Source organism: Lobosporangium transversale (genome assembly GCF_002105155.1).
Source record: "Lobosporangium transversale strain NRRL 3116 chromosome Unknown BCR41scaffold_38, whole genome shotgun sequence".
Classification (NCBI taxonomy): Eukaryota; Fungi; Mortierellomycota; class Mortierellomycetes; order Mortierellales; family Mortierellaceae; genus Lobosporangium; species Lobosporangium transversale.
In genome coordinates this window covers 288921-299731 of record NW_019029016.1, presented here as the reverse complement: position 1 = coordinate 299731, position 10811 = coordinate 288921, and the positions used below count along the sequence as shown (strand labels likewise).

The 10811-nt window shown below is 42.2% G+C and overlaps 3 protein-coding genes across 3 annotated transcripts; 1 reads left to right on the top strand and 2 right to left on the bottom strand.

Moving 5' to 3' along the window:
- On the bottom strand, nucleotides 1-2747 carry BCR41DRAFT_373304 (hypothetical protein; the record flags this gene model as incomplete). The annotated part of the gene is made up of 7 exons (XM_022026761.1): nucleotides 1-315; nucleotides 809-971; nucleotides 1024-1333; nucleotides 1487-1657; nucleotides 1696-2110; nucleotides 2168-2295; nucleotides 2579-2747. The coding sequence occupies 7 exons, from the start codon at nucleotides 2745-2747 to the stop codon at nucleotides 1-3; spliced, it is 1671 nt and encodes a 556-aa protein (XP_021878354.1).
- Nucleotides 2748-5552: 2805 nt separating this feature from the next.
- On the bottom strand, nucleotides 5553-6882 carry BCR41DRAFT_411379 (hypothetical protein; the record flags this gene model as incomplete). Its single annotated transcript, XM_022029446.1, has 4 exons — nucleotides 6701-6882; nucleotides 6427-6554; nucleotides 6010-6292; nucleotides 5553-5983 (listed from the first exon to the last, which is right to left on the bottom strand). The coding sequence occupies exons 1-4, from the start codon at nucleotides 6816-6818 to the stop codon at nucleotides 5553-5555; spliced, it is 960 nt and encodes a 319-aa protein (XP_021878353.1). The 5' UTR covers nucleotides 6819-6882.
- A 2995-nt stretch (nucleotides 6883-9877) lies between these two features.
- On the top strand, nucleotides 9878-10811 carry BCR41DRAFT_399344 (hypothetical protein; the record flags this gene model as incomplete). The annotated part of the gene is made up of 3 exons (XM_022029055.1): nucleotides 9878-10014; nucleotides 10149-10251; nucleotides 10386-10811. The coding sequence occupies 3 exons, from the start codon at nucleotides 9878-9880 to the stop codon at nucleotides 10809-10811; spliced, it is 666 nt and encodes a 221-aa protein (XP_021878352.1).

The following is a 10811-nucleotide window of genomic DNA, read 5'->3' as shown; positions in this document are numbered from 1 at the left end:
CTAAGAGCCTATGCTTGGGTTGTGGAGTATCAGGAGCGTGGATGTCCACATGTACATGCAGTTCTTTGGGCAAGGAGAAGCATCGAGACACTGATAGAGCAGTGCGCGGGAGAGGACAAGGATCTCGTTGTCGTCACTTGTTCCTCGACCCCAGAGAGCGAATACCTTCGCCGCCTTGTCCATGCCTGTCAGATCCATAAGCATACAGAAGCTTATTGCATGCGGAAGGGAAGCGATGGTGTCGTCCGGTGCAGGTTTGGCTTCCCAAAGCCAGTAAGCCCAAGGACAATGTTTGAACCAACAACAGAGACATTTCTGTACGCACGTGAAGAAGAGGACCGGATGATCAACAATTACAATGCAAATATCCTTCGGTACTGTGGTTCAAACATTGATGTTCAGCTGAACCGTGGAGCACGCGCTTTAAATTATATTTCAAAGTACATTACCGAGTCAGCTACTCCGTACGAGGGATCTGTCGTCACAGAGCAAGGTAAAAAGCGGAGGAGGAAAAAAAAAAAAAAAAAAAAAAAAAAAGAATAAAAGAATAATTGCCTGTTAAATTGTTAGGACAAGAACAAGAATATGATGGAATGGTCAGGATCCGGGATGGAAACAGTAAGCGCTTTTGGAGTACAGCTTGTTATTGTTAGTGCAATGTAATTGTTGTATTCTTAACTGAACTTTTTTTTATTTTTATTTTATTTTATTTTTTTTTTTTTTGTTCTTTTTATTTTAATTTTTATTTTTCATTCTTTTTTTTTTTTTTTTTTTTTTTATTTTTGAATGGCGTGCAGAATTTTATTACAATCGTGTTTCCCTGCCAGAGGTGGTGATGGATGTAGGAAGCTACTACATGTCTGGTAAAAGCCATGCTGTTCGCTACCTCCCAACACATTTGCCATCGGAGCGAAAAGGAGTCATCCGTGCGGTTCGAGACGATGATGATGAGGAGGTTTTTGAAGATGACTCTTGGATAAAGTATTTAAACCGTCCACAAGGGACCCTTTTTGAGACTATGACCTATCCAGAGTTCTACAAGAAGTTCCGGCAGGTGTTTGGACGAGTGGCAGGGCAACAACGGGAACCTCCATATGATGATCTGGCTCCTGATCCTCAATGTACATATCTGGATGGGCATAATCCTCCAAGGAAATACAAGGCATACGAAGGAGACCATTTTTGTGTGGTGCGCCATCGAAGGACACCGATGGTGGATTTGGATGACACCTGCGCTCATTTAATGATGCTGCACTTGCCAATGAGGATTGATTGCGACAGATGGTTGGAAGTTTCTGAAATGAATTCCATCTTTGAACTTGGGTTAGCAGTTCTTCCGAATCATGTCATGGAGACAGTGTTGCCACTTTTACCGGCCCCAAATAACGGCAACGAAGATGAAATGCAGGTGGATGACGAAGGGGTAGAGCTTAATGAGGAGCAGCAAGAGGCGCTGGAGAGGATAATGATGAGCCCTGGAATGTACTTTGTGTCGGGCCCAGCAGGAACAGGAAAGTCCACACTCTTGCGTAAGCTCGTGATCCGACTTCAAGGGGCTGGGTTGTACGAGCCAGTGGTGCTCGCGCCTTCGGGTGTGGCTGCTGTGAATGTGAATGGGATGACCATCCATCGGTTCTTTGGCGCGGAAGTGACACAGCTCCCGGATCGGGAGGTCTCCATCCCAAACTTATTTACCCTTGGCTGGAACATTCATCAGATTTGGGCTCGAGGAAGACAACCATGTATTATTGTGGATGAGATATCGATGGTGTCGGCCACGATGTTGTCGCAAATGGACTTGGCTTTGAAGGCAATTGGCAGAGGTAGAGATCCAGATGTGGTTAATCTGCCCTTCGGAGGTATCCCTGTAGTCTGCTTTGGAGATTTTGGACAGCTCGGGCCAGTGGTGCGGATCAGGGAAGGGAAGGGTGGGTCGAGAGGATGGAGAGGGGATGCAGACATGCATCAGGAATGGGTGTGGCAAACACCAGTCTTTGCGCAATTCACAAGGATCAACTTTATTTCCCCTTGTCGCCAACAGGGGCCGGACCAAGATCATTTCTTTCACTTTCTTTCGATCATTAGAAGAGGTCCGAATTCGCAGGAAGAGCTGGATTTTGTGATGAAAATATTACGAGCGCGGGAGCTGGATTTGGATGTGGATGACCAACTGAGTAAGCCCCACACGTTCATATCGGCAAGGGTATCCAAAGTACAATCGGTCAATGAGAATCTGACGAGGCAATTGGTGCGGGAAGAAGACATCAGAGTGTTCCGGGCAATGGATGATATTGGCTCCAGACCAGGCCAAGATGGGGATGAAAGATCAAAGATGATGGAGAGAGAGACAGGTTTGTTGACTAACCTAGTCTTGTGGGAAGGAGCAAGAGTCATCATTACGACGAATCTTTCAAGAGATATCATCAATGGGACGTTCGGGGTTGTGGTCGAAATTGGAGACGGCATCCGGGTGCAGTTGGAGCGAGCTCAGAACAGGGTGGTGAATGTTCAGCGGATTGTTCGTCAGGTCAGCAAGGGTGGAAGATCAAGGAGCCAGTTCCCTTTGTTGTTGGCGTACGGTTTGACAGTTCATCGAGGACAAGGAATGACTCTACCCGCAGCCCTGGTGGACTTGAGCAGCATGTTTTGTTCTGGGCAAGCATACGTTGCACTGAGCCGAGTACGGAGTCTCGAAGATCTTCGTGTATTGAATATTCCCGATACGCTTGATTCACTCTTTCCACCATTATTTCTTCGTCATCAATTGCCTCTTTAGTTTTTTTTATTTATTTATATATTTTTTTTATTTATTATTTTATTTATTTGTTTTTTTTTTATTAATCTTCATCGGAAGGGTTCTTTTAATACTCTCTTTGTAAATTAAATAAGTTGGAAACACAACAAATGTCTAGCACAAAAAAAAAAAATGTATCGTGGGCAACGTCATCTCGCGCTGATCATTTTCAGGGGGGCCACTTCACATTCATTCATTTTATTTTTCTCACGATTTGCTTTTGGTCTTTTCTTTCTTTTCTTTTCGTCATTGTTCCCCTTCTCTCTCTTTTCTCTCTTTCTGCACCCTCTTCTCTCTTTTTCTCTCTCTGCATCTGACATCCTCCATCCTCTTCTCTTTTTTTTTTTCTCTCTTTGCAAAAGCTGAAACCTTCTTTCTTCTTTTCCTCTCACTACCACAAGTGTTTCCTTCTGCAACAGGTATTACCGTCTCTCTCTCTTTCTTTTTTTTTTTACTTTTCCTCTCTGCAACAGGTGTTGCCTTCATTCCTTCATTGCAGGGCCCTTATTCACAAAGAGAGTAGTTGGTTTTGACAGAAAAAAAAAAAAAAAAAAAAAAAAACAGTTCCATCGACCGCACGAATTGCGAGAGGTCAAAAATCGTAGAAGGGAAAGAAATAAAAAATTATCACAGCGGGAGCCGACCTATAATGTGCATCCAGAGTTTTGTCCCAGGGTGATCTCAGTAAAATTCGTTCTTGTCTGACTAGCCATGCGGTAGAAATATTGGAAAGTTTCCGGAGAAGACCAATTACCATGAGCGATGATGTCGTCAATCGATACCCCTGCTGTAGCTGCAGCTGTAGAGCCGAGTGCGCGTGGCTTGATACGTCGGGAAGCCTTTTCCACTTCTGGGATCTTAGTTGAGATCGAGTCCATGTGATTGGAAATGGTTTCTGCTGATACTGCTCGATTCAAATATTTGGAATGTCGGATGAGAGGTTGAATTGTCAGACTGTCATCCTTCGGATGTGGTACCTCCAGTGGATGATCTGTTAATCTTTGCAAATACGCAGCAAATGTATTCACAGGGCACAGTTTCGGATCACTGTTGGAACGAATACAAACTGTCTTCTCGATGCGGTTCCCAAGTCGTTTCTCTTTGGGAATAGGAATGAAGAGCATGAGTTGGCTTGTGGTCCATGTAGTCTTGGTCAGGTCTATACATCGAATGTCGTCTGGACGAAGGAACCCACAAACGCCTAGAAGCCAACAAAGCTTTCTCGTGAGCTGAAGGAATGACATTTCCTCGTTAGAAGGAAGGGATCGAATATAATCAAGAGCTGGGTTGAGATTGATGCTCAATGCGTTGCTAGGTCGAATGTGTTTGGCCTTGATGGCTGTAATGAAGTCCTTATACACATGGCTCTTGTCAAACGCTGATTTGTCTGGAAATAGAGCTAAAATGGCTGAGCGTTTCTGCAGAGTGGTGGCGGGAGACCATGGACGGTTGCGCATCTGATGATTGAGATAGTTAACTAAAAGGATCGGATTGGGGGTGAATGGATCCCTGTCATTTTGCCTGGCCCAATCGATGAACACTTGTTGCGCTGGGGCGTATTTTTTGTGCCGTCGCTGTGTCTGAGGGTTATCTAGTATAGTCTCCGCTGCTTCGCTGTCTAAACCTAGGTCTGTGTAATAGCGCCGTTTACGCGCCATGCTTGCAGTGTCCAGTGCGGATTCTTTGCTAGAACGTTTTGATCTTGTCCTGGAGCTGGGAGGACATACTTGCGTGGGATCTCTCTGGGGGCACAAGTCGCCATCGCTTGAAGAGTTGGATACCATAGGGCGCTGGGCCAGTTCGGAGCTACGATCGTCGCTTGTAGTTTCTCTAGCCTCAGCTTCTGGAGGGCCTGAGGGATCAGGTTCCATGGCGCGCAGATGTACAAATTCCCCAGATTGCTCCATGATTAACAGATCATCCACTGGAGGTACCACATCCGAAGGATGACAGTCTGACAATTCAACCTCTCATCCGACATTCCAAATATTTGAATCGAGCAGTATCAGCAGAAACCATTTCCAATCACATGGACTCGATCTCAACTAAGATCCCAGAAGTGGAAAAGGCTTCCCGACGTATCAAGCCACGCGCACTCGGCTCTACAGCTGCAGCTACAGCAGGGGTATCGATTGACGACATCATCGCTCATGGTAATTGGTCTTCTCCGGAAACTTTCCAATATTTCTACCGCATGGCTAGTCAGACAAGAACGAATTTTACTGAGATCACCCTGGGACAAAACTCTGGATGCACATTATAGGTCGGCTCCCGCTGTGATAATTACACAGCGTTCTCGAATAATATGAAGAGAAAAGCATATTATCCGAGGGAGCCGACCTATAATGTCCCACCCTCCTCTCCCTAAGCTAGCCTGGTCCGGAGCTCAAGTCGAAGATGCTGATCAATCTTTGTGGCACCATAGTTTTGTAGCAAAAAAAAAAAAAAAAAAAAAAAAAAAATTTGTTTATTTTTATTTAGTGACTATGGATTTTCGGCGAATTAATAAAGAAAAGAAGTGACACATTATAGGTCGGCTCCCGCTGTGATAATTCGTAATTGGCCAAGGGAGAGAATCTCGTTTGAGAATAGGATATTCTGTCGTTTTTTTTTAATAAAAAGCCTTGTCCTGCCATTGATCTCCAAACTGTGTGCGCACCGTCCAGTGCCGACTCTGGCATTGCCGTTGTTGATTCCAGATGTAACAAGGTAGTTGAATGCTCGGAGCCCAATCACCAACTTTTTATTTATTCCAATATCATCCATCTTCACGATTTTTAGCTGGTTGGAGTATTGAGTGAAAAGCTCTTCTGTTGGGACACTTGATGGAACAGCATCGTGTGATTCTGCATGGGGATCTGTCCAGTTGTCTCTTGAATAAAGCTCTGCAAGTTATTGTCAAACTATTTTCTCCAGCGACAATTACTGCGCCCATCAAACGCTCTAGTCCTTCATCCCCACCAGCCCCTATTACAGGGAGGTGCTCAGGAGTGGCTGGCTCGTGTGTTTCCAGAAACTGACTTTCTAATTTTGCTGCTTTGACTTTGACCTTTCCCTGGTCATCGTCGACTTTCAAGATCTTGTGGGGCTCTGGGAGGATGGATCGCACGAGCTCCGGTGCTTCTGGGTGAGGATCATTGCACGCCCATTGATGTGATACACAGAGGCGTTCATGTTCACGAGTGTTGACTGCAACATATTAGTTGGTACTGAACCACAGAGGCTCGTCCAGATGTCTGTAGTGTCTTCAATATCGGAATGGGGTCGTTGTGATCCTACTATCGCATCTGTCTGGTGAGCTCCATCATTGTCTTCATCAACAATGCTTTCCTGAAATTCTCCTGTGATCTCTTCACATCTTCTGCAATGATTCTTGGCTTTTTTTCGAGGGACCGTTTTTTGACATCTTGGACAAACAACTTGAGTGCCATCAACATAATCTCCGGTTTTCAGAGGTCGAAACACTAAAGCCTCGCCATTAAAAAATGTCACCAAGTCCTATCATGGGAAAGAATATGATGTGAGGTTTTTGCTTTTTTTTTTTTTTTTTTTTTTTTTTTTTCAACACAATTACTTTTCACACCTTTGAAGTCATCGCAGCCAGTTCTCTAAAAAAAAATTAATGACAGAACTTTTGAGCCATTGTTCGAGGTACTTTTGAGCCATTGTTCGAGGTACTTTTGAGCCTCTGTCGAGGTACTTTTGAGCGAGTGTACAGATTCTAGTATTTCAGGACTAGTATGACATACTAGTACTAATACTAGAGTTGAGTACTAAAGTTACAGATTTTAGTATTGCTTCAGTACATACCGATTTTTTTTTGCCATTCTTTGGATGCATGTCACGGGAAAGGTAGCCGACTATTATACAATCCCCCTTCCACAGCTGCAAAGTATCCAAACTCACCATCCCTCTTCACAAAACCTGTCGTACAGACCATCTGGTCTCTATGGTTCCTGAGAACGCGGATATGCGTATATGGAGTACTCAGGCACTCTGGGAGCATTGTAGAGATGGATTTCATAAATGCATATTAATATCAATTTCACCCTCGTCCCGAGCGCTCTTTTTTCTGATGAAGTGATACTAGACGCAGTATGAGTATGTTATACTAAACTTTCGTTAGTTTGGTACGCAGTACGAGTATACCATACTGGGCACTTGATACTAAAGTCAATACGATCTTTTTATATCTATATGGATTCGATAACATACCTCTAGCAAAAAAGGGGCCGGAAAGGTGTTTTGTTTTTCTTTAGGCAGGAAATAAAAAATGAAAATGGTAAATGGGGCTAGATGCACTAAAAGAGTGGAGGCAAGTAAATGGTGGACATGGTGCATCGTGATGATATAGCTTGATATATGGTGTTTGCTGATATTTTTTTGGTGATTGATTTTTTACTAATTAATTTTTACTGATTTTTTCCCACAAACTCATAGGCGGATCAGATCCAGTTTTCTGCGCTCCATACTAGCAGAAATCAGCCGCCTATTACATACAAAGGAAGGAAAAAATCAGTAGGAAAAAATCAGCAGACACCATATATCAAACTATACCATCACGATGCACTATGTTCACCGTTTACTTGCCTCCACTCTTTTAGCGCATCTAGCCCCATTTACCATTTTCATTTTTTATTTCCTGCCTAAAGAAAAACAAAACACCTTTCCGGCCCCTTTTTTGCTAGAGGTATGTTATCGAATCCATACAGATATAAAAAGATCGTATTGACTTTAGTATCAAGTGCCCAGTATGGTATACTCGTACTGCGTACCAAACTAACGAAAGTTTAGTATAACATACTCATACTGCGTCTAGTATCACTTCATCAGAAAAAAGAGCGCTCGGGACGAGGGCGAAATTGATATTAATATGCATTTATGAGATCCATTTCTACAATACTCCTAGAGTGCCTGAGTACTCCATATACGTACATCCGCGTTCTCAGGAACCATGGAGACTAGATGCTCTATATGACAAGTTTTGTGAAGAGGGATGGTGAGTTTGCATCCAAAGAATGGCAAAAAAAATCGGTATGTACTGAAGCAAATACTAAAATCTGCAACTTTAGTACTCAACTCTAGTATTAGTACTGTATGTCGTAATAGTCCTGAAATACTAAAATCTGTACACTCATAAAAAAAGAGAGTGCGATCAATTAAAGGATGAATTTATGATAAAGAAAGAGAGTACGCGATCAATTTAATGGTAAAGAGTGCAATCATTTTTATGGTGAAGAGAGAGTGCACAATCAATTTAATGGTAAAGAGAGAGTGCGTGATCAATTAAAGGGGAAAAAAAGAGTGTGCAATCGACTAAATAGTAAAAAGAGAGTGCGTGATGATAAAGAGAGTGCGCGACCAATAAAATGATGGAAGAGAGAAAGAGCGCGCGATCAATTAAACGGTAAAAAGCGAGTGCACATTCAATTAAATGGCCAAATAGGCCCACAATGACCTGGATACGCATTCAAGGAACAACATGTAATCTCACGGATTCACATTATCATTATTATTACCTTTGGTAATTATGTTGAATAATTCGAGATATGGATTTTTACAGTAAGATGAAAGGAGCCGATAGTGAATAGATATTGATTCAACAGAATAATGGATGGATGGATTTAATAGATTCAATAGATGAACAGGTTGGATTCAATGAATGGATTGATGGATTAGCCAGGAAGAAAGAAAGATGCAAAAATAAAAAAATTTCTGGAAGCTGATCACTTTTGACATTGAAAGGCTTTCAAAAATATCTCCCCTCCCTTCACATTCATTTATACCCATTCGCATTCATTCATACCCATCCACTTGCAACAACATGCTATCACAACCCCAAATGATCCGAAAAGATGTATTTGAAGCTCTCAAGACGAGAAGCAACCAAGGAGCGAGTAGATACTGTGCGATCTGTGGTGTGTTTCTTTACACCGGTGATTCTTTTTTTTATGAGTGTACAGATTCTAGTATTCTAGGACTATTACGACATACAGTACTAATACTAGAGTTGAGTACTAAAGTTGCAGATTTTAGTATTTGCTTCAGTACATACCGATTTTTTTTGCCATTCTTTGGATGCAAACTCACCATCCCTCTTCACAAAACTTGTCATATAGAGCATCTAGTCTCCATGGTTCCTGAGAACGCGGATGTACGTATATGGAGTACTCAGGCACTCTAGGAGTATTGTAGAAATGGATCTCATAAATGCATATTAATATCAATTTCGCCCTCGTCCCGAGCGCTCTTTTTTCTGATGAAGTGATACTAGACGCAGTATGAGTATGTTATACTAAACTTTCGTTAGTTTGGTACGCAGTACGAGTATACCATACTGGGCACTTGATACTAAAGTCAATACGATCTTTTTATATCTGTATGGATTCGATAACATACCTCTAGCAAAAAAGGGGCCGGAAAGGTGTTTTGTTTTTCTTTAGGCAGGAAATAAAAAATGAAAATGGTAAATGGGGCTAGATGCGCTAAAAGAGTGGAGGCAAGTAAACGGTGAACATAGTGCATCGTGATGGTATAGTTTGATATATGGTGTCTGCTGATTTTTTCCTACTGATTTTTTCCTTCCTTTGTATGTAATAGGCGGCTGATTTCTGCTAGTATGGAGCGCAGAAAACTGGATCTGATCCGCCTATGAGTTTGTGGGAAAAAATCAGTAAAAATTAATTAGTAAAAAATCAATCACCAAAAAAATATCAGCAAACACCATATATCAAGCTATATCATCACGATGCACCATGTCCACCATTTACTTGCCTCCACTCTTTTAGTGCATCTAGCCCCATTTACCATTTTCATTTTTTATTTCCTGCCTAAAGAAAAACAAAACACCTTTCCGGCCCCTTTTTTGCTAGAGGTATGTTATCGAATCCATATAGATATAAAAAGATCGTATTGACTTTAGTATCAAGTGCCCAGTATGGTATACTCGTACTGCGTACCAAACTAACGAAAGTTTAGTATAACATACTCATACTGCGTCTAGTATCACTTCATCAGAAAAAAGAGCGCTCGGGACGAGGGTGAAATTGATATTAATATGCATTTATGAAATCCATCTCTACAATGCTCCCAGAGTGCCTGAGTACTCCATATACGCATATCCGCGTTCTCAGGAACCATAGAGACCAGATGGTCTGTACGACAGGTTTTGTGAAGAGGGATGGTGAGTTTGGATACTTTGCAGCTGTGGAAGGGGGATTGTATAATAGTCGGCTACCTTTCCCGTGACATGCATCCAAAGAATGGCAAAAAAAAATCGGTATGTACTGAAGCAATACTAAAATCTGTAACTTTAGTACTCAACTCTAGTATTAGTACTAGTATGTCATACTAGTCCTGAAATACTAGAATCTGTACACTCGCTCAAAAGTACCTCGACAGAGGCTCAAAAGTACCTCGAACAATGGCTCAAAAGTACCTCGAACAATGGCTCAAAAGTTCTGTCATTAATTTTTTTTTAGAGAACTGGCTGCGATGACTTCAAAGGTGTGAAAAGTAATTGTGTTGAAAAAAAAAAAAAAAAAAAAAAAAAAAAAGCAAAAACCTCACATCATATTCTTTCCCATGATAGGACTTGGTGACATTTTTTAATGGCGAGGCTTTAGTGTTTCGACCTCTGAAAACCGGAGATTATGTTGATGGCACTCAAGTTGTTTGTCCAAGATGTCAAAAAACGGTCCCTCGAAAAAAAGCCAAGAATCATTGCAGAAGATGTGAAGAGATCACAGGAGAATTTCAGGAAAGCATTGTTGATGAAGACAATGATGGAGCTCACCAGACAGATGCGATAGTAGGATCACAACGACCCCATTCCGATATTGAAGACACTACAGACATCTGGACGAGCCTCTGTGGTTCAGTACCAACTAATATGTTGCAGTCAACACTCGTGAACATGAACGCCTCTGTGTATCACATCAATGGGCGTGCAATGATCCTCACCCAGAAGCACCGGAGCTCGTGCGATCCATCCTCCCAGAGCCCCACAAGATCTTGA